The sequence below is a fragment of the Lacerta agilis genome, chromosome 16 (assembly GCF_009819535.1).
Source record: "Lacerta agilis isolate rLacAgi1 chromosome 16, rLacAgi1.pri, whole genome shotgun sequence".
NCBI lineage: Eukaryota > Metazoa > Chordata > Lepidosauria > Squamata > Lacertidae > Lacerta > Lacerta agilis.
The window spans coordinates 7,644,088-7,668,294 of record NC_046327.1 but is presented as its reverse complement, the minus strand read 5'-3'; the positions used below and the strand labels follow the sequence as shown (position 1 = coordinate 7,668,294).

Below are 24,207 nucleotides of genomic sequence, written 5' to 3'. Positions count from 1 at the left end.
AAGAACATGGCTATTAAATTGGCCCATGGGCCTAGAAGTTTGAAACGAGGTGCTGTTATTGTGAGCTGTAACTAAACGATGATCCTGACAAGGTTTCTCTAGAGATCTGAGTTCACTTTTACAAACATAGAATTGGGTTGAAACAAGTGATTCAGGCTTACTGACCTCAGACATTTTCTGTATGACTAAGTCATCCCTCCCACCCTCCAACCACAGTAACAGCAAGGCTGCCAGTTGTCCAAGCAGAGGTGAAGCTAGGGAATACTCTCATCTGGAGAGACACAAATTGAACCACAGGTACTGGGCCAAACATCTTGCAGACTGTCAGTCGGCTATCCGTGTTAAAGAAGTTTTCATCTAGCACAATCAACATAATACTGGCCATATAAGGAGCACCGGAATCCAACAACCGAATGAAGGTTTTCAATTTACAGATCACTAAATGCAACTTACATTATGCATGTAAGCTACATTGGTTCCTAGATATTTTGCACCATAAAGTTTTCCATCTGGCCATTTCACTTGAACGACTTCTCCCTCTGCAGGTGGGCCCAGCTTCAGGCAATCTCTGCTCTGGATCAAAACAAAACAAAGAGATATCCAGTTATTAAACAAGGAGGTAGAAAGACTATGTATGAGTATGGCTCAGTCACGAAGGGAGTCTTCTTGCTATCCTGTTAGCACACAGACAAAACACGCTCCTCCTCTATGAACCAAAGAGTGTTCCAAGCCCCCACTCACAACAATACACAAGAGCAATGTCAACGTAACACGTTGATTCGAATGGCACAAGCAGATTCTGGTGATGATATAGAAAAATGTATCCCCAAAGAAAAGCCTTGCAACGCTCTTTACCAACACTCTCCCATCACTGCAGAGAGCACAAAAGGTTAACGTTGTTAAGAGAAAATTAATTTTCTATGTCTATGTAGCACTCACTGAGCTCTATAAAGGTGATGGATGGAGGGATTTAACATGTTTTCTCTACTCTTATCCTTGCATGGTACTCAACTGTCAGAATCCGAAGGCAGAATCCTAGCCTTGTTGGTAAATGAATGCAGCTATTAAATGCAGAAATACAGCATGAGATAAACACTTAGTATAGCAGCTTTCGTTTGTGGAAATCAAAAGCAAATATAAGCCAATACTACCCCCACCCTCCGAAAAAAACCTAAAAAATATATTTGAGTATTAGAAGGCAATAATAGCACAGATGTTCAGTTTGTTGGCAATCGGTGTAGAATTGAGAATGCCTTTCCCAATTAAAACACTAGAAGACCACGGTCACTAACCCATTGTTTTCCATAACAATGGCGCGTTTTATTTTGTATTCTTCTAATACAAAGCGAAGACTCACACTTGCAAGAGGGCAATGAAACAGGAGAGAAACGAAATTATTTACATTTAAGTGCTTCAGGATGATATACAAGTGTTGCCAGAAAATGATCTCAATCTCGATGGGAAAAATGCCACCCCTAGCTTTATTCAAACTGCCGGGAGAACAGCTTTTACAAAAAAAAAAAGCACTTGTTAATGGCTCTTAAAGCTTTTGTAATCAGCGAGCATTCTTTCTCTTTGTGTGTGTTAAGTATTGTAAACCCAGCTCCCTCTGGTGGTAGATTCAAGCAAGGCTAAAACGAGTGCATGACTTATTTGGGCAATAAGGATCCTAGATGCCAACGACAACATTGCCTTGTATATGGACGCAGCCACAGGTTTCCTAGCCTAATAATCTTGCCTGAACAGCTGTACTTTCCATCCCACTGATACTATTGCATGTGCATGCTGTGAAGCTCCTTATATCAAGATGAAGAAAATCAATTCCCATCTTGATAAGATTAGAACTCTTTTCTGCAGATGATTGCTAAGCTCATTTCTACAAGCTGCTCTGCTACAGTGGGGCTTTGAAATAGATGGGAAGGTTGACATGTTACTTTGCAAGAGAGCTACCTAGGGTTTGTCATTCCGGTGGGGCTGAACTACCAGCATGTTGATTAGCAGGGAAATGTGCATGTTTTGTGTGTGTGTGTGTGTGTGTGTTGGTTCCGGTCCTCAATACACACACACACAAACACACACAGGTAACTACTGCTGTAAATATAACAAGTGTTTTTCCTGCTGATTCTGAGAGAGAGAATGAGCCTTTCTGCCATTGATATGATAAAAATATATCATTTGAGGCACTAGACAAACGTTTTGCATTATGTTTCAGTTCACAACCCTGTATCCCGTCCTTTCAACATGAACAGGATATCTTCCCAGTAAATGAGGTGTGGATTTCAGGCTGTTTAATTTGGCACTACATGATGCACCCCATGGCTGTAGACTTCCTCCGATGTTCCCTCCAGCTGCCAGAATCCTGCTGCAGAAACAAGTGGTCTCAGAACTGCTTTTTCACTGCAGGGCCATGCAGAACTTGTTATTGGTAGTGACCCAGTGTTTGGCCAAGGTGAGGAAATGGGTACAGATGATGCAACAGAGGGAGCATAAAAAAAAATCTAAGGTAATGATGTATGTGGCTGAAAATACAAGGAGGATAGGAATGCACACAGCAGCCTTCCCTGGTCTCTCACGTTTGGAAGCCCAGGTTGAGGAAGTGATGCTTATTTTCATTTTGCAAGAAGACTGCCATCTGCTCTGTTTGACTGTGCCTAATAACCACCAGCCATTTCTCCATTATTCAAAGCAAAATGGCTCATGCATTCTACATTGAAGTCTTATTGATAAAGACTTTCTGGAAACTTCCTTGGCTGCAAAACACACAGTGGTCAACTCCTGACAAACCATGAAATGGAGAGAAAAAATTACACAAATGTTGCCAGAGTCTCCACTGGTCTTTTATGATAATCAGGGCCCAAGAATATGTGTTGGTTTTTCACTTATTAAGCCCCGGATAGTAAAGGAACACAGAATAGCTTCTCCTTAATATGCTACATTGGTCTTTAAGTTCAACTGGAGGATTTTCTTGATTACTCTATCAGTGTGCCAGTTTCACAGCTAGAGATACTAAGAAGCCTTCTCAGTGGCTTCCCCAGTTGTAGATTTTCCTTCCCATGGTGGAAGGATGGGAAGCCTGTGGCCCTCTGTTTGTTGCTGGACTCCAGCTCTCATTAACCCCAGACAACAAGGCTCAATGCTCAGGGATGATAGAAGTGACTTCTGAAGGGCCACAGGTTGCCCAACCCTGCCTTAGTGGTTTACCAAACAATGCATACATCGTCTTTTCTAGAAGAGCTGTTTCAACATATTTACAGGGCAAAGAAAAATTCTTAACGTGGGATAATGGTTCTGTAAGGAAAATTATGTTAGAAACTGGTACTAACACTCTCCAGAGTTGAGAAGATATGTGAAGTGGGCCAAAAGAACCTCATAACAGACATACACCAATGATGGTTAAAAACAAAAGTCTAAGCAGATTCAGGCTGCAGCAATGAACCTAGGGATTCCCCTATAAAGAATGGTCCTAAGTGAACATGGGTTGTATGAACATAGAGAGGAAATACAGAGCAGTGAAAAGAATGTAGAGCTGGTGAGTTTTGACTGGTGCCTCTAGAAAGATTTTGGAGCATTAGCTGCAATTTAGAGTGCCCACTGACAACAATATTTCCATTCTAATAATGTCATGGCCTTTATAATCAGTCTCTCTTACCAGCAAAAGTAACTGGGTGGCTAATTACATTAGTAAATCACATAATCATGATAGTTATCTATTCAACGTTATATTTAGGCTTTTATTATTTATCATCATTATATGAATCTCCTAACTGGCAATTGGGTGCAGGCAATACTGGCCTGCCCTCAATCATGGTGAGCATATGACCCACCTCTGGTTTGGATTTTAATCCCACCCAGAAAAGAACTCCTGGTCTCTTGAATGTCTGCCCTGCTGCGCTCATCTGTGGTCTGGCAACAACAGCAGTGGCAACGAATCTTTCTAGGCATAACATGCAAGCTGCCAGCCCAATATGCATAGCCGCTTTATTTTAATGTACACCAGGCTCTCCAATTGTCTTTGGTCGAATGTTTCTAAGATATACCACTTTTTCTACCTTTTGATACAAAAAAAAGTAGGCGCATGAAGAAATCAAAGCTCTTACCAACTTTATAATGGGCTATTCACTGTAGTAATAGAAAATTTAATGATTGTTTCAGCAAGGGTTTAGAGTGGCAATATATATATAAAATGATTGCAAGAGAAGGAGTAAGGGAACTGTCACAAAGAGTGAGCGCACACTGTTTAAAATCCAGGGGGAAAAGAAGGGTTCCTGTAGCAAAGTTGTAAAGGTGACTAAATTGGGGTTCCCTGAGATGGGAAGCGTATCCCTCAGGACTGAAATGAAATGTCAACAAGCCCATTCAGTTAATACACTAAATGCAAGCTGTCCATTCTGCTTAAGCCAGTTGTGTGTGCATTAGCTTGAAATTTGGGTGTGAGTGATTAAGCTTTCACAGTTGTGCTTACAAAGTGATAGTTTTCATAAAGAACATGACCACTGTAATTAGTATTAACAGCTCGGCAACAGACAAGCTTATCATAGAAATATATATGATGACAGAGATGAAAGCAACTAATATAATTTATCTACTCAAGCTATTAAAACTAATGGAAAGAAGAACTCTGAAAATTTGTTGCAAGCATCTCAAAAGCCTCTTTAACCATATCTAACTTGGGAGAACTGTACATGCATGACTGTATGTGCTAGTTCAAACTGTTTGAGTGAAAGAGCCTGGTTTCTGAAATGTGCAATTATCAGGATTCTGCAGGGATCTAAGATGGACTTTTCCATGATATTCTAATTTTTTGAGTTTCACCTGTATATGCACAAAAATGCTGGAGCAATTGAAAATATTTAGTCCATCAAGAACGTTTAATCTGCCCCTAATGAGAGACTGAGAAGCAATGATAATTCTGTGGGATACTGTATTCTTATAAAAAGGGCAGACTGCATCCTTTTCTTTGAGCTGATGGAAACAAAATGGAATTAGGTGTTGTAGTGTTAGATTGAACCTAATGAAACCTATACAAACCCTGCTCTCACAATGCACTTCAGTGCATTCACAGTTGGGGAACACGTGCTTTAATTTTGCATATACTTCCCTTATCAGAATATCCATGGATGGGGGGGGGGATTGAATTGGGTAGTGAAGATTGCCACTTGTATGAGAACATTATGTGGATGCGGCAAAAAAATGGGGAGGTGGGTAAGACTGAAGCAGCTTCAAATCCACTTTAAACTCTTGTGCGGATGAGCTCAAAAACTGGAAGCAGGCAGAGAGCTGAGTTGCTCTCTGGAAGAATCTGAGGGTACTAGTTGCACTTTGGGGTGTTTGTGGAGTGTTAAGCGGTGAGTCTCTACCTATGCTCAACTGGTATAACTGTAAAGAAATGCAAATGTTACAAAATGCCATGAGCCTCCTGCTTTAGAAGGAAGCTGAATCTTGGGAGTGCATAATAGGAATGATATACAGCACAGCCTAATCAGCAGATTACACGAGTTAACCTCTCTTAATAATTGCTGGCATGTTTCTGTTGGCATGACATCAATTGTTGCTGAAAGGAAAGCCACTGCATAACATTATGAAACAGAAAATGCCATTCGAAAAATCACATATTTCCTTACCAGTATAAATGCAGGATAGATAATTTATTTGCGTGTTTAGACCTTTTACCTTCCCCAAATAAATTCACACGACTCAGGTATTTGGTTTGGTTTTTGGCAGAATTTAGGCCACAACTTTATTGATTACAACAAGTGTGTGGTTGCATAGGTTCTGGTTCGACTATCTCCCTGCACCCATGCAGGTAGAACTGTCCCAGAGCCACGTTCATAGGACAGACAAGGATGAACACCAGGGACAGCTGATGGAGGGTGCGCCAAACAGTGGACCTGATGCCCCCTGGACTCGGGTGCGGGCCAAACCCTTTTCGGGGAACGCCAAACCAATGAGTCCGTGGATTCCTTTACCGGAATATCCTGCATTTGCATAGGCGTGGCCACATCACGTGCCACACCTATCACCTGAACCAGAGCCTATCCACAACTTACAAGTTGTGACTATTTGCTACACGGCAGGCGAAACCCAAATGGCACCATCCAATCAGCCAAGTGGGGAAAATTCCTGCCGTGCCCCTGTCCCAACGACAGATGACACACGACGGCATTGCAAGGTCAAGCGCAAGCCCTAAATATAGTGAGAGGTGGGCGGGTGTTCTGATGCGAAAGCCCCAAAGACTAAGAGGAAGCTCAGTAGCCTCGCATGGGCTTAAATAGGTCCCGCATTGCTGCTCTTTCTAAACACCCCATTGGTCAGACTGCACCCTAGCAACGCATGACCGACCTATCAGGGGTTGTGGCTGATTCCAGATTACCCCCCACAACACCAGGTCAGGTCGCACCGCAACACGTGCCCTCTTTTAATGGAGGACACGCTTTATTTTAAAGAGAAGGAATAAAGTAAACGCTGCAAGTAACAAAGCTACAATGGTACCTCTGGTTACGAACTTAATTTGTTCTGGAGGTCCATTCTTAACCTGAAACTGTTCTTAACCTGAGGTACCACTTTAGCTCATGGGGCCTCCCGTTGCCTCCACCACGTGATTTCCATTCTCATCCTGAGGTAAAGTTCTTAACCCAAGGTACCACTTCTGGGTTAGCGGAGCCTGTAACCCCAAGTGTTTGTAACCCGAGGTGTCTGTAACCCGAGGTACCACTGTACTTGATACATACCCTGCCCTATTGTTCTAATAAGGGTTTTCCTGGCTGGATCTAGACACAACAACAAAAAAACGTTTCAAGAAAACACGCTGTAAACCTCAAAGTGGGAAATCACATTGGCGGAAGACACAACTTCACAGCGCCATCTGGTGTCACAGTGTTATAACACAAATAACATGCTTTTTCTTCACTAATGTAGCTGAGTCCCCAGTCTTCCGACAGCTGAAGCGTATTTGGTTTCTGAATAAAATTTTGAGACATGCCTCACTCTTATATTGGAAAAGTTTACTTTTCATGCCAGGCCAGAGGGACAGTGGATTATGCAGAGACTCAGTGGATAGCTCCCTCTTTGTGTTGGTACACTGGAATCACAAGGGTCTTTGTTTCATTAATTTATTTCTCGTAGCACTGACAGCTCTCTTGTGGCACACTAATTGGCTATAACGTACAGCCATTGGGCACTCATGCACAAGTTCAGTTATGGAAATCTGTGGCTAAGACATCCACGGGGGTGGGGAAACTCTTATTTTTAAATAGCATTTCCATTTGTCATGCTATTATGCTGACATTTTTGTTCAAATGCATGATCACGAAAATGTGCCCAATTCCATTACAAAGGAAGCCAAAGATGGTAATTTGATGTTTTGTGAAATTTAGGTGTATTTGGAAATGCAGAAGTAGTCTTTAGAAAATTTCTGTGATGTACTTTTGCTGTCACATTTCTAAATGCTCTCTTCCTTTTTTCATAGCTGGAGATGAATTTGAAGCACAGACTGATGGGGCTTAATCGTCACCATTCTCATCTCAGTGAAGGCTCTCTCGGGTCCTCTGTTTGAAAGGATGCAGTTACATTAGTGTCAGCATAATTCTGTTAAGGGCTCCATGTATCAATGTTGGCTTTTAAAAAAAAATATGAGGAAAAATCCTCAAATTTCTATTCATGTTTGTCTCTTTCGGGTGAGGAAACATCCATTTTGGAAAAGACTTGTAGACTAATAATAATAATAATAATAATAATCTGTATGTTGTGTCACATTTACTTGGATTGACAGCCTGAGTCATGTAGTAATATGTCTTTTACTACTGTTTTTACTGCTGTGACTTGCAGGCTGAGTTTAACTGCTCAGTGCTCTATACTCCACAGAACACACATATTTGGGCATTTTTAAGACAGAACAAGAACACATGGGCATTTGGAATATCCCCTGGGAGTCCTGAAAATGCAGTACAGTCCAAAGACTGAGATACATTTCAGCATTGGTGTTTTATAAACTGAAATGGAATACCTTCTTTTCTTTCTCTCCGATGGCTTCAGACTCCAGTTCTATAAACATGTATGTTTCTAACATACATGTGGCTCAAGGGTCCTGAGAAATCTGGATGCAAACCGTACCTTGACTATGAATGCAATGGAGTGTCCATGGCCAGGCCACTAGTTCCCAGCCGTAATTTTATCACTAACGGTTTAGACTCCAGTTCTAAACACACTTAAATATAGATCAGTGAACAGTGCTACAGTGTAGACTTTGGAAACTGGGACTCAAATGTCACTTTTGACTATGAAAGCACTGTGGTTGGTATCAACCCAAAGACATTTTTTCAATATGAATTAAAATAAGGGTCATGGTATAAACCAGTGTTTCCCAAACTTGGGTCTCCCGTTGTTTTTGGACTATGATTCCCATCATCCCTGACCACTGGCCCTGCTAGCCAAGGATGATTGCAGTTGTAGTCCAAAAACAGCTGGAGACCCAAGTTCGGGAAACTAGGGTTGCCATACGCCCAGAATTTCCCAGACATATCCAGAATATTTCACTTTTTGTAATATGGCAACCCAACTATTATTAGCTTGTAAACTATTTTTAGCTTCCTGAATATTTATTTGGTGCTTATATGCTAAATACACAAAGCAGCCCCCTTTGGGGGAAAATGGGTATTTTCTGTGAACCTCGGGGTGGCTCCTATCTCCAGAATTCATGATCCATTGCTGGTCCCTACAGAATGCTGCCAGGACTTGTGTTCAGTCCTGGCATGGAAAAAAAACACAGAGTGTCTGGAGGAAGTAGGTCAGGCAGCATTCTGAAGCAGACAACCAGAGCAGGGGCAGTATTTCCTCAGAGATTATGAGTTAGGACTAAAAACCCAAAGCTGTCAGAGACATGTCCTAGGGAAGAGACTACATGTTCCAACAGGCACTGAGTTCAAACTGAGCCTCTTTACACCTACTGGGCCTACCTCTCTTAGGTCCTTTCCTTTTGATGGACAATGGAAATTCTTAAAGTAGCAGCCCTCAAGTTTGGCACTCCTTGGTATTTCATTATTTCTGGCTCTTGGAATAGAGGAGGTTCCATTGGGTGGGGGAGGGATCTGGCTCAGGAGATGCAATCTCTGGGAGTCCAGGTTGGGGGTCCCACATTCAGATGGCTCCAGGCTGCTCAATTCAGGCTGTGTCAGGGCTGGTGCTATTGGCACAGCTGACCCATCTCTCTGTGTGTCAGTGTCCAACCCACTGGGTAATGACAGACATAATATCATAGACTCATAGAGTTGGAAGAGACCACAAGGGCCAACCAGTCCAACCCCCTGCCAAGAAGGAAACACCATCAAAGCATTCCTGACAGATGGCTGTCAAGCCTCTGCTTAAAGGCCTCCAAAGAAGGAGACTCCACCACACTCCTTGGTAGCAAATTCCACTGTCAAACAGCTCTTACTGTCAGGAAGTTCTTCCTAATGTTTAGGTGGAATCTTCTTTCTTGTAGTGTGAATCCATGGCTCCGTGTCTGCTTCTCTGGAGCAGCAGAAAACAACCTTTCTCCCTCCTCTATATGACATGCTTTTATATATTTGAACATGGCTATCATATCACCCCTTAACCTTCTCTTCTCCAGGCTAAACATACCCAGCTCCCTAAGCCATTCCTCATAAGGCATCGTTTCCAGGCCTTTGACAATTTTGGTTGCCCTCCTCTGGACACATTCCAGCTTGTCAGTATCCTTCTTGAACTGTGGTGCCCAGAACTGGACACAGTATTCCAGGTGAGGTCTGACCAGAGCAGAATAAGGTGGTACTATTACTTCCCTTGATCTAGATGTACTCCTATTGATGCAGCCCAGAATTGCATTGGCTTTTTTAGCTGCTGCATCACACTGTTGACTCATGTCAAGTTTATGGTCTATCAAGACTCCTAGATCCTTTTCACATGTACTGCTCTCAAGCCAGGTGTCACCCATCCTGTATTTGTGCCTTTCATTTTTTTTGCCCAAGTGTAGTACTTTACATTTATCCCTGTTAAAATTCATCTTGTTTGCTTTGGCCCAGTTCTCTAATCTGTTAAGGTCATTTTGAAGTGTGATCCTGTCCGCTGGGGTATTAGCTACCCCTCCCAATTTGGTGTCATCTGCAAACTTGATCAGGATGCCCTGAAGCCCATCATCCAAGTCATTGATAAAGATGTTGAATAAGACTGGGCCCAAGACAGAACCCAGTGGCCTGTGAGGATAGACTACAGGATAAAGTTATTGCTGCATGCTTCTCTTTCAAAAACATTATAATGTTCAGAACTGTATGTACAGAATTCAGGATCTAATCTACAATGGCAAACTATTCTGGTCTTAGATATAGTGGCTGAGAACTAGAGGAATTCACATACATAATCCACATCTGATTATTATTTTTGTCAAGTTTCTTCCTCTGCAGGGGTGACTGGAAAACCACCAAAATGCTCTTCATACTTCCTCAAGTTAAAAATAACTTGAGGTAAGCTGGAGATGTATTCATGAATCATTCTCACTGATTTGAATAGGTATGTTTAACAAAGTTGGACTGTTGGAGTTGGTAAACGTTGCCGTAAATTTCAAAACATGCAGTAGAAACAAAGACAGTGTCTTCCCTGACGTGTGTGAACCAAGGAACTGAATTTTTTTTGGGGGGGAAGGCTGCAATTTTCCCCGAACCCCTTCTTTCTCCTTGAAAGCAATCTTACCAAAGGCTGTACAGACATGAAATGGTGGCTTGTCTCCCATAAATGCAATTGTGAACTGAACGGAAATTGTGCAGTGGCTTGAACACATAAAGCAGAAAGCTTTTGCTATCTTTGTGAGCTAGCTGAACAGGGAAACAGATTAGAGAAATAGCTTCTTCAATAGGCAGCAACATTGCCGTCGCACAAAATTTGATGAATAAGTCCTCCCAGTGGCACTAACACCTGATATGCACATTGCATGGATTAGGAAGGCAGGTTTTTTGGGGGGAGGAATCCTTCCTGTTACTGATGCTACAGGTATATTATCTAATGAAAACACACAAAGATTTCTCTACGGAATCTGAAAGTTCTTTGGCATTTGCTTCAAACAATTATATGTTGTTCCTCTACTATCTGAGAAGCACTGAGGCATATCCAGGCCTGATTACATTTCCTCTTAGCACCAAATCAAACCACCCCACTTGGGTGGTAAGCAGTTTTCCTCTCTCCCACAGCTCAAGCTTTGATGCAGGTGGAAAGAAAACGGTGGTTTCTACTAAGGAACACAGCCTCATATGTGTAATATCTCGATGTTCCTTAAATCAAGGCAACCTCAATCATTAATGATGCTTTTTTATAATATTCCAAACAAAGAAGTAGCTTTTCAAAGGGCCGTAGCAGGAATTTAGCTGCACGGCTTCCTTTATCACCAGTGAGAGGTGAACAGCTAAATCCATCGCACACTGCTTTGAAACTGCCCCACTTTGAGCGTTATACTTCCAAAAAAGGTATTAGACCTTTTTATAAGTAAGGACTTAGCAATGAAAACAGTATAATCTCTGCTAATAATGTTTGAAGGACAGCTTTGCTTCCTGAAATAAACTGTAAGACAACAGCAGACATCAGCATGCACAACTACAGGCGAGAGACACCTGTGATAGCAGGCTTGCAACATACTGGCATAGCCTGAAGATCGTAACACCTTGGCCAGTTTCATTGTGCTCTATCCAGTGACAGTACAGGGAACAAAATGTATTGTGATTCTCCCTGCTCACAGCATAGAATCATAGTATCATAGAGCTGGAAGGGAACCTGAGGATCATCTAGTCCAACCCCCTGCAATACAGGAATATTCAGCTGTCCCTTATGGGGATCGAACCTGCAACTTTGGCATTATCAGCACCGTGCTCTAACCAACTGAGCTATCCAGCTCCAGCTATCCATGTTCTATGCTTTATGTTTGCAGTTAGCAAAGGAAAATACATGACCAATGGTGTTTTTTTTATCCCATAATACTATCTGTCTGCCAAATTAGGACAGTGGAGCCAAACTAACGCTTTCATTCTTTGTTGTGTCTCATCAATCTTCCTGCCTCTTTATAGTTCTTCAATGTCAATAGCACTCATTTTTCCTACAGTTGTTATCTACAAACTGAACGCCACATGTGAAGTTCTTTGCTGTCAATCCTACCATGTGAGCAAAATTCTGCAGCCTTTTTCGTTTGTTTGGTAGGCACTAGACTCACAACTCAAATCCCGAGTTGAGCATATAAAAACTGTGTAATCCTTATTCACTGTAGTTGGAGCTCATAGGCCTCTCACACAAGAATTTGTACAAACATCTGACAGAAGTTCCTGTTTCTCTAGAAGATACCTATTTAAATGCAGTAGGAGAGATTCCCAGGATAATATGACACATGGACACGGAGATTAGCAAAACAGGACTGGTCTGCAAGAGAGGCAGACATCTTTACTGGCAAGTCTTCTAACACCTCGTGAGGACTTCACAAGCAAACCAAAATGTGGGCCTGAAATCACAGCAGATATTTGAAAAAAAACATGGTTTATATTCAAATCCATCCAAAAGACCCCAACTGTCAGATAATGTACAAGATTCAAGATGATGACTCATCAGTCATGTATATCACAAAAACAATAGCCCAAAACCACATACTCTGCACTGGCTAAAAAGTTCAAAAGTTGGCTGTCAGGACTGTTATATCTTAGGAGTTTGAATAATAATAATAATAATAATAATAATAATAATAATAATTTATTTACACCCCACCCATCTGGCTGGGTTTCCCCAGCCACTCTGGGCGGCTTCCAACAAAAGATTAAAATACAGTAATCCATCAAATATTAAAAGCTTCCCTAAACAGGACTGCCTTCAGATGTCTTCTAAAAAACTGGTAGTTGTTTATTTCTTTGACATCTGGTGGGAGGGCATTCCACAGGGCAGGCGCCACTACCAAGAAGGCCCTCTGCCTGGTTCCCTGTAGCTTTGCTTCTCTCAGTGAGGGAACCGTCAGAAGGCCCTCGGCGCTGGACCTCAGTGTCCGGGCTGAACGATGGGGATGGAGACGCTCCTTCAGGTATAGTGGGCTGAGGCCGTTTAGGGTTTTAAAGGTCAGCACCAACACTTTGAATTGTGCTCTGAAACCCTTTCAGTATTTTTAAACATCTAAAACCAGATGCTAAGCCAGCTTTGCAAAAAAAAAAAAAAAAATCTTTTCCGAAGCACAAGGGACAGAAAGGGAGAGGGCCTGCCTGAGGAATAAATGTATTGCTGCCATATCCTGGCAACGTCTGACTGATGTAATGGAGCCTGAAGAATTTTGACAAGAGGCCAGACATCAGCCCAAGATGCAGCACTCCCAGGATGAAGAAAAGGGACCAGCCACAATACCAGCGTGCATGCAAGTTGTGTTACATCCAAGGCAAGGCAGAATCACCCAGAATTTACTGCCCCATATAAGAACATGAAGCGCTGATTAATTGTTGTAATAAGATGTTGGTTTAAACATGCGCTGAAATGCATGTTGTGAAATGCTGGAAACAACGGCATTTCCCTTCTGATTTAGTATCATTAGGCGATGGAATCTTACAGACACATCCAAGGTATAAACAAGTCATCATACTAGATGCATGAGAGCCGTTCTGCCTATTACATATTTGAACATGGGCTTTTTTCTCAATTCATCGAGGAATTTTGTAATATTATCTCTCAGAGACACATTACAATATGTGGAATTCCCACTCTAATATCTTTTATTAAAAACATACTTCTTATTTAATTAAAAGACTTTGGAAGATTAGTTTTGATTCATTTGACGAAATGGTGGATACTAATTAGAACAAACAAGGTTGGGAAGCCCCTGAGAAAGTAATAATTCTCTGCAGCAAGAAATAACAAACACGAGCAGAATATTAAGTTAATTATCCCTGTTGAAAGGTCAGAAGAAATTGTTCAATTTTCCTTATTTAACTTTCAAAAATAAAAATAAAAACCAGTTTCTTAAAATAACTACTTACCACAATGTCTTCAGGGAAGGTGTCCCGGCTGAAGGAACCGTCATCAAACATGACTTCGTAGAAAACTTGAGATGTAACTTCTTTTACTCTGCAGCTATAGTACCGTGTGTTCCTGTGTTTCGCTATGACAGTTTGCCCGGCTGAGACCATTTTCTCGAAGGCTTTGGTTTTCTAGAAAGCAAGAATTAAACACACATAGTTATATCAGCCATGAAATTTTTCTCACTTGTTTCAACCCACTGGGTCCTGTACATCTAAGGATTGTTTTGTGTCAGATGACCAGGACTCATGAAAGACCTGTGCTCAGAGATCTGAACTGATTGCCAATTTGCTATCAGACCAGTCTGAATTGTTACTATTGATATATAAACCCCTTAAAAAATTGAGACCTGCTTACCTACGAGATCACCTTACCCTACATGTGCCCACATGACCACTTCACTTGGCGGAATTGGCACTGCTATAGGTGCCACAAAATACTCGTTCCACATTTATGAGATCGTTCAGTGTGGCAGCACTTACAACTCTGGAAATCCCTGCCTATTGAGGTCAAGCACCTTCACTGTACAGTACTCTTTTTGGTGCCTGCTAAAAACATTTCTGGTTTAGACAAGCCTACCCAGATGCTTAGAAAAGTTGAGGTAATATTAATCTGTTTTAGAATTTCAACTTTTTCATACTTTAAAGTAGGGTTGCAATTTTCTCTTGATTTTACTGTTTTGTCTTTTCTAAACTGCTTTGAGGGTTGTTGTTTTTAACAATCAAGTGATGCATAAATTTTATGAAATAAACAGATGAATGAAGGCCTTCTTTGCCACAGCCACAACTGTCAGAAAACAACTGTTTAGAAACATCTCCCTTAGCCCAAGCCGCTCGATTATAGAGCCAAGAACCTGCACAGAAAACATGATGCATTGTAGGTGAGCTTTTAACTGAAATTGATAAAATATGATTTGTCTTGTTTCAAGTGTTTTATTGAAGACTAGTTAACAGGCCATCAATTTAGCAGGTCTCATAAGGAATGTACATGGGGTGAGAGAGAGTTGTGGCTTTGCTATTCCATCTGGCTTCTTTTTCACTCTCTTCCCTCTTCCTAATAATCTGCAGCTGCTTCCTGGCCCGTGCAGAGGTTGCAGCTACTTCTGAGGCCCTAGGGCAGGAATCTTGTTAGAATAAAGTTATAAACTCAAACAAAAAAGCAGCTGGTCCCTGGCTTATCCCCACTGGGGCCCAGGGAAAATATACCCGGCTTCCCCCCACCCCTCTGCTTGCGCCTGGCTGCTTCCCTTCTCTTGCCAAGCCCCAGCTCCCACCCCCCTGGTTTCCTCCACATCTACCTATCATCCATTCCATCTGGCAGTCAATGCCACCTTCATGGCTGAAAGGAGACAATGCAGTATTGACAATGCAAGAGGCTTTGCTTGGGGAGTCCTTCTTACCAGCCACACATTCAGCAACGCTTCTTGCATTCCCTAAAGAGCTCATGAGAACAGTATTGCCGACGCCTTTACCACCAACACTAAATAAGAGAGATGGTAGCAGCAGCAGCAGCAGCATCCTATTGAAATGACAGACTGTCAAAATGCTATAGTCATTCTGCTTAAGGTGTCTCTGAAAGCCACATACAACTGCAAAGATCTCTTTACTGGTGCTAAAATCCTAGGCGCAGGTATACATTTGTTTGTTTGCAGAACTGGAGATGAAAATCATGGCTCACAGCGGTCCTGAGGATGCATGCTTTGCCTGCAGTTTCAGAAGCATGGAATCATTAGTGTGTGTCACACTGCCACACAGGCTTCTGCAATCGCCACTTGCAATCAAAATGAGTACCGGTATATCAGCTTTCAGTAGATTAAAGTGTAGGTCAAAGAAAGCTCGTATCTATCACAAAAATGTCCAAGAGTTCATCACATTTTCAAACCAGATGCTACATTTGGGTAGGGGCTTATGATATATACGGTGAGAAACAACAGCTTTAGGATTGTTTCATTCTCAGTTGCTCTGAGGCACAGGATAGCAGTGTGCCAGGCCAAGGAGATCATGCATTCCCATGAGCCACTGGTTTCCATCACCCAGCAGGCTGCTAATCGGTACACGGAATGTCTGAGAACGGAGATAAATGGAGAGAGCGTCTTCCCTCTCTCTGTGCTGCTTGTACTGCAGCACTTATAACCTGTTGAAAGGTAAGAGGAAGAAGGGGGGATGTGTTTCAGGTAACTACAAATCAATCCACTCACCAATCTGTACCGCACACTGCATGTAGCACATTTCGCTGTGTATATGCCAAAAATTAATAAAGCCTATGGCTATAGCCGGATAATAAAACGTAGAGAAAACAGGAAATATTCAAATGTATAACTGATTTAGAGAGGAAGATGTTTCGAAATTAGAAATCTACTTAGCTGAAAAAATATGTGACATATGCAGACTGATTACTTATTCCCTGCCCTTTATTACCTAATGATTGTAACCTTTGAGAGCAGCAAACTATTCAATACATTCGGAGAACTAAATCCCGAGTACCTACAAGATGAATATATCAAAATACTTTGAAACACTGCAGAAAACGTTTTGGATTAAGCCATGTCTCATTGCTTTAACACTGCAATACATAGTGGATTTTATTTGTAAAAGATGGGCCTTTATCAATATTCCATTGTTGATTGTGGAATTATAGTTATATATACCGGTGGGTGTGTCCTTGAAGAAATTCATATTCCCTGCACCTAGCCCTATACTACTTAAATGCAAAGACCTCATTCTCTTCCTGTCAGCATCAAACTGTGGTAGTTAGGCATTGTATCTGCAGAGGTTTGGAACCAGAACGGCTCTTGCTGTACGGGTGAAAAAATGGAGCAAGCAGTCAAAGAAGAGTCAAGGGCCCCTGATGTCCACAGATCCCGAGTTCCCCCTTCTCAGCCCTGTGCATTGAAAGGGGTAAGTTATAATAAACTATATATCAGGAAATAAGAGCAGAAGTGGTGTAGAATTCAGCAGTGGTCAGTAGCACTTGTAGCCAGGACATCCTTGGGCCTCAACACATAGATACTCTGCCTTGCTCCATCCCATCTTGTCATTCTCAGTAGCCCCAGTCAACTGGTTCTAGCCACCATTTACATTTCTGCAATGTCCCTAGCATAGCGTTGCTCTGTGACATGGTGTGAAATTAAAACTAAAACTAGACCCAGCTGCCCACTGTTGTTTGAAACACTACCACCACCAAGTAAGCCTGACAAGGCCCAATGATGAAGGAGAGGGACCCCCCCAAAGGATGCTGTCAGGATACCCCAGGGGGTTGCTCACAAGTAACGACAGAATCCTCTTACTCTAAAGACTACTTTATTGTGCATAGTTATTTACAGTGCAGAGCTACCTAAAAACATGACTGCTCAGTCACTTGCAGAATCCGCAAGTGCTCCTCTCTGGTTTCCCGCCCAACACCAAAGCCTCAGCACCCTGAAACAATGTCTTCTGGGTCTCCTAGCCCCCTGACGCTGCGTCTGTGCCAGAAGCTGTAACTCTCCCTCCGATTGCATCTGGCTGGTGGTGCTGGGCCTCTCCCTCGCATCCCTGACTGTCAGCTCCTCCTCCTCTTCCGTGGGAGAGAGCTCTGGAGACGGGCTGTGAGATGAGTCAGATGACAGCAGTGGCTGGGGATCCCTGTACCTGAGCAAGACCTGCTCTCGAGGAAGTTCCCTGCCCTGATCCTTCCCCCTCGGAGGATCTCTTTCCCCTCTCTCCTCACGAGGAGTACTCCCGCCCTGGCTCTCCTCATGAGTAGGACCTCCGCCCGGGCTCTCCTCGCGAGGAGAAGGCAAATCCCTGACAGATGCTTTGCCAAGGGACTCCTCAAACCTGAATATAATATGTTTTAATGTTGAACGTGTAAGTTTATGTCTAGAGTCCATGGATAAAACAAACACCATTAGCTACACTGCTGGGTAAGTGTTTAATGGTTCTTGTATTTGTATTTGTTTAAAAACTAATAAAAATGTTTTTTAATAACCTAAATCTAGAACTTCTCATGGGTGCAATATTCACTTAATCCAATTCATTGCGAATATAATTGATTGTTTTGGTATGAGCCACTCCCCGATGCTGAGCTGCCTTCAGCCTCATTGCAGCTTTTGCAAACCTGGTGCCCCCCCCACTGTGCTAGCTGGAAGCTATAGTCCAGAACATCTGGAAGGCACCAGGTTAGCAACTGTCCCTTCTATACATCTGCCTGCACACTTGACTCTTGGTGAGTCATTTAAGGATTTGTGGATCTGCCCCCATTTTTCCTGGACCTATGTTTGCCCTACATTTCACCTCGAAAGTCAGTGCTGCCCTACCACTGGTGCCGACAGATGCTGTGTGCAGTCCTCTGCTGGTAGATTGTGGTTTTTAAAAAAATACCATTAAAAGTTCAGAAAACAGTAATTCATCCCAATGTGGAGAGTGCGTTAAGAGTTTTTGATTTCCCATTCCTGGAAAAATGTATCTCACAGAAAGTGTTATTGATAAACATGTTCCAAAAAAGATTTTCTACCACAGAAGCCTAAGAAATTATAGATGCAAAGAATGCAATTTTTGATCAGAGAGACAGCTGTTATGCAAAGAACTGAATTAGATTAGATAAACATCTGTGGCATTTTCTGGATTACTGTGCAAGCTGCGGTTTGGACAGTGCGATTTCTTTTGTGTAACATGAGCGATGAATGAACTAAGGTAGTCATGAAAAAATATGAGCCACAGCAAATCACAATGAAGAAGAAAGGTAATCTTAGCCTTCTGTGTGGAAATGAAATACTATGAATAAGTATTATAAAGTTTTATCTTGCCTCCTATGTATGCGGACAGAAAGCTAACCTTTTCTGTTATTTTTGTAGTGATTTTGTAGGTCCTGGAAGACCTATGATAAATAACACATGTTATGGCACTTCAGCCCTTGGAAAGAAGGTCAACTTCACAGTCCTTAGAAAAACTGGCTTTGAAATAGTTCCCTTTCGACATGATAAAGTCTCATCAAGCCCACTGACTTTTATCCCTTGCTGCTGAAACATGTGGGAACAAGTAACAATGCCAGGCATGGCACTGAACCTATTGCAAATCGCTATGAGACTCTGAGTAGAAAGGTGACGGACACTGGGACACAGGTGGTGTTTTCATCACTCCTTCCTTGTTAAAGGTTATGCATGGCCTCAGAAGAGACAGAAGTACAGTGCAAGTGAATGAATGGCTACACAGATGGTGTCATCAGGAAATCTGGATTTGTGAATCGTGGTCTGTGCTTCATATATATGAAGTGATCAGTGTGTATGTGTGTGTGTGTGTGTGTGTGTGTGTGTGTGTGTAGAGTTCTGCCCTGTGCCCAGTCTTATTTAAGTTCTTTATAAATGACTTGGCAGAAAGTGTGTGTGTTGGGGGGGGGGGGTGCTCATCAAATTTGCAGATGACACCAAACTGGGTTGGGTAGCTAATACCTTCAAACATAGAAACCGGATTCAAAAATAATTTTGACAAGATGGAGTATGGGGCACTAACAACATGAATTTCAACAGAGATAAATGTGAAGTTCTGCATTTAGGCAGGAAGAATCAGACGAGACTGTAGTATGGGAGAGACTTGACTTGATGGCAGTACATGTAAAAAAGGATCTAGGGGGTTTAGCAGACCACAAGCTATGAATGCGGGTCTACACTGTATGGACAGAAATATAGTGTCCAGATCACAAGGATGAATGGTAGAATCCTACAGCTTAATTTTATCCTACCTCAAAGCAAGACTGTGTTCATCAGTTTAAAGTGATATAGTTTGGGCTTAATTTGAGCCAAGCCTTCCTCGGTATCAGGACTTGCTTTGAATGCCAGAGCTCAGCTCCGGATAATGAGATATGAAACAACGAAGAGAGTTTCTCAAACTACATGCATTTGCTTAGGACTGAGTAAAAAGCCCTGACTTGTCTGGGTTTAGTATTTAAAACAGTAACTCTCCTATGAAATTATGAAATTAATTTACCACTGCACGCAACTATCATTCATTGCCTCTCAAACCCAGTCCATACATTCTTGGCATTTCCTCATTGTTCTGTGACAGTCAGGAACTAGCAAGCTTTTTAACCTGATTCAGCCTAGTAGCAGTGTTCTTGTTTTTGAAAACACAGAAACAACAACATGGAATAAAATGGAAAATAATAATATGGGAATTAAATTATGCAAATCCTTACCACATTTTGACTGATTTTGTGCCTGAAACATGTGATATAGACAACATAAGGCCAGTCATCTGGTTCCATCAGCACCCCTGCAGCATGAGCACATGTAACATGGAAAGAAGCTGGGCAACGTCCATAGGAACACTGGATGCAGGCGCCAGATATTTTCTTAATTCTTTGTCGGCAGAAGATACATTTCTGTAGGCACAAAAGGAGAATTTCCAATTAACTTCATTTTAGCTGCCAAGCAGGTACTTCTGTTTAATCAGCTATGCCTAAATTCACACATCTGTGTTCTTAAGACTGCACACATCTCTCACATGCATTTTCGGATGCCTTTCCAAAGGAGGTCAAGCTTGGATGTGCTCTAAGACATCGTGTTTATTGAATCAGCTGTGTGAATTAGTACACAGTTAAATGCTTATGTTCAATGGTAATTTTATCTATGTAGACTGAACTCATCATAAACAGAGAAGAGACACTAATGTAGCAGTGGGGCCTGGTTTTTTAATTAACATTTTCAAATTAGTGCTTACATTGTAAATATTGCTATTGATACCATTTAAAAAAAAACTCTATGTAAACAATCTTATGAGGGCAGTGTGTTTTATCTCCCCCCACTAAACGTAAGTAAACATACAGGTGAAACTCGAAAAACTAGAATATCGTGGAAAGGTTCATTACTTTCAGTAATTCAACTTAAAAGGTGAAACTAATATATGAGATAGACTCATGACATGCAAAGCGAGATATGTCAAGCCTTTGTTTGTTATAATTGTGATGATTATGGCATACAGCTGATGAGAACCCCAAATTAACAATTTCAACTCTGGGGTTCTCATCAGCTGTACGCCATAATCATCACAATTATAACAAGCAAAGGCTTGACATATCTCACTTTGCATGCCATGAGTCTATCTCACATATTAAACTCCAGTAGCTAATGAAAACAATTGCTTACATAAATGGACTTTTCCACGATATTCTAATTTTTCAAGTTTCACCTGTAAATAGGATTACACTGTTATTCTGGCACTTAAAAGACAGCAAGGTAGATACCAGATGGATATGTTTAGGGTATGTATTCTGTCCTAAACTTGGAGGACAAAAGACATGGAGCTGATATCTCAAAACAAATGGGTAGAAGGCAGTTATATGGTAGAAGGCAGTTCTCAAGATAATCTATACTCTAAAGCCCCAAGTGGTCAGCTAACAGAAAACAAAATGGGAGTCAGTTATGGTATTTACTCATTGGCAAAATTTATTTCGGATGGCAGGTCCCAGTTAGCAGCCACCACATTCTGAACCAGTTGCTATTTCAGAAGCAACCCCACATATAACATGCCACTATAATCTAACCCAGATGTCAGTGTCAGCCATGTGAGGCTATCTCGGGCAGCTGGGTCCCTGGGGCAGCAGATCCCTATGTTAATCTTTCTCCCCTGCCTTGTTCCTAATGTCAATCTTCACTCGCCCTGTCCTCCCTGGTGGGAAGGAGGTATGCCCCATATTGGGGTTATCCAATGCCAAAATGTCTTGGACCGGTCATGCCAGATGTTATCAGGGAATGGATAACTCTGGAAAGATTGTGTTTTTGGAGAAGAGACAGCAAACTTGTGCACCAATCACACTGCTCTGAACCATAGACTCCACTTCAATAGCCATGTAGTGTCAGGTCTAATAACATCTGCAAGCTGCAAACCTGATTTTTAAGGACTGCAATCCCAACCAGAACGAACTAGATACCACCACTGTCAACTGCACCATCTACTGGAAGTAACTCTGTCTTGTCTTAGTTAAGTTTCAAATCAATTGTGTTTCAACTTATTATCCTCATTTTTTGGGCTCCTCAGTAGAAAAGTAAAAATGGACCAAGCAACAAACAAATCTACCAATTTACTAAATTATCTTTTCTAACATTGTGGAATGAGGGAGGTTGAGGGATTTTGCAAAACTGTAAATGCAGAAATTGCATTTGTTTTGCCATACTGCCACAGGGGGGGGGGGGGAAATGAAATGTAATAGCATTCTGTAATTATATACTTAAATTAAACCTATTTAAACCATTCCTAGGTAAAATGCAGTTAACACGTCAAATTGATATGGATTTACAATCGATTCTATAAACTTTACATTTCCTGTTTGACACAAAAGGCAAAATGTTTCTTACTACAATGTATTCTTGCTGACTTCATATGCCTTTGAAAGCTGCAGTATCCCTGTAGCCTGCTGTTACTTTAAAAGGTAAGCGAATTTCTTCATGTCAGAGAATTAAAATACAACATCCAATATGCTGTATTATTTAATGTTTTCTAGATTGTTTATTCACACCAAACAATCACTCATCAGAATTCCTTAAAATAAATCACCACCAATTAAAGGTAGGCTCCACTGTCCCCTTACCCCAGGAATAGAGAACCTGTAGCCCACCAGGTGTTGTAGGACTCCAGTTCCCATCAGTCCCAGCAAGCATAGCCAATGGTCAGGAATGATGAGAGTTGTAGTCTAACAACATATGGAGGGTTGCAGGTTCCCCATCCCTGCCTTAATCACAATCATCATATTTTTACCCAGGGCTTTTTTTTAGCTGAAACTCTCCAGAACTCAGTTATGGCACCTCTTAGGTGGGTGCCATAGTATTATAGGAGAACAAGGGTATGTGTTCATGATGAGTTACGGCACTTCTTTTTCTAGAAAAATATCACTGCATTTGAATCCCGCCTTTTCCCCTGAGATGGGCTCAAGGCAGCTTACAAATAAAATAAGAAAAGCTAAAAACATTTTTTTAAAAATCATTAAAAAACAGCTAAACATCAATAGAGTTAAAAACTTTTAAGATCTAGTAAAAACCTACACAAAATTATAATAAAAACAGCACAGTATTGGCCCTTTCATTAAAAACAGTCAGTTCCGAAAAGTCTGTTGGAATAAGAAAGTCCTCACTTCCTTATTAAATAATTTGCTAGTTTCTTTTTGAATTGGATCTATAAGTTGCACCTGGCCTGCAAAGAGGCCCACGAGTAGAAAAACACTTTTTGCCGTGGTTGTTACATGACTGAAGTCATGGCATGTTGGTCATGCTCCTTTGCATACCCTTTTATCTATTGGTTTACTCGAATCAGCATCCACAAGGCAGTGGCTCATGCCCTCGTCCAGTATAACTGCTTCCTAGTAACCAGGTTAGGTGTATAAGTAGCCACTTTCTCCCATCAGAGTATTTCAACATAAACGTATTCATTCTTTTCTCTTTTCTTTTCTTTCTTTCGCTTAAATCTTTTAACATGAAAATTCACTGGTGTACAAAAATGCTACAGGTACAGTATAATGTGACAAACTCTTCAAAATACTGGGATCAACTCTCCTGTTACACGGCTGTAGAAAAACAAAAACAAACGCCAAACCAAACTTGGTTAAGAAGAGGTGAAATGTGCATACATCACACGCCACTGTCTGCTGAGAGCAAACAGCATCTCCAGCTGGCCTCCCTGGGTTGCAGGCTACTCTTGATGCACTAGCACAAACAAGCCCAGTAGAAAGAGGACAGTGTGCCTTTCTTCTCGAGCCAGTGCTGACCTTGCATGTACAAGCCTCGGTCATCAACAGCGTTACTGTCACCCTTTGTCAACAACTTGATGTCTCCGTTTTGTTTTTCATGAATTTTCAAAACCCAATGCGCTCTTGGAATTTCCCTCCTTTCTATCCTAAAGACCACGATTTTGCCCACCCTGATTGGCTCCTTGATGCGATTGGTTAAGAATAGAAGACCTCCTTTGTGATATGCAGGCTTCATACCGCCACTAAGCATGACCACGGTGAGGCTTTCACTGCTTGTTGGATGGTAGCATAAATGTATTCAGAACTCACAGGAACAGACTGACAGGTGATCTTTCGAGCGGTAGCAAAAGGATGCCAGAATTTGCAGACCAAAGCAATACTGATAATTTACGTAATGATTACAGTGAACTTATATAAACAAATTGAAATTGCCTCTTTCAAACGGATTATTATTAAAAATACGAT

At 41.6% G+C, this 24,207-nt stretch overlaps 1 protein-coding gene across 6 annotated transcripts in view; it reads right to left on the bottom strand.

The window, feature by feature from the left end:
* The window catches only part of KDM4C (lysine demethylase 4C), a 201,777-nt gene that overhangs the window by 22,041 nt on the left and 155,529 nt on the right, over positions 1-24,207 (bottom strand). For all 6 annotated transcript variants that reach the window (XM_033173902.1, XM_033173901.1, XM_033173906.1 and 3 more), the window contains 3 exons: positions 20,200-20,385; positions 13,992-14,162; positions 454-573 (listed from right to left, as the gene is read on the bottom strand). In XM_033173902.1, coding sequence (XP_033029793.1) covers positions 454-573; positions 13,992-14,162; positions 20,200-20,385 — 477 coding nt within the window. The remainder of the gene's footprint in view (positions 1-453; positions 574-13,991; positions 14,163-20,199; positions 20,386-24,207) is intronic.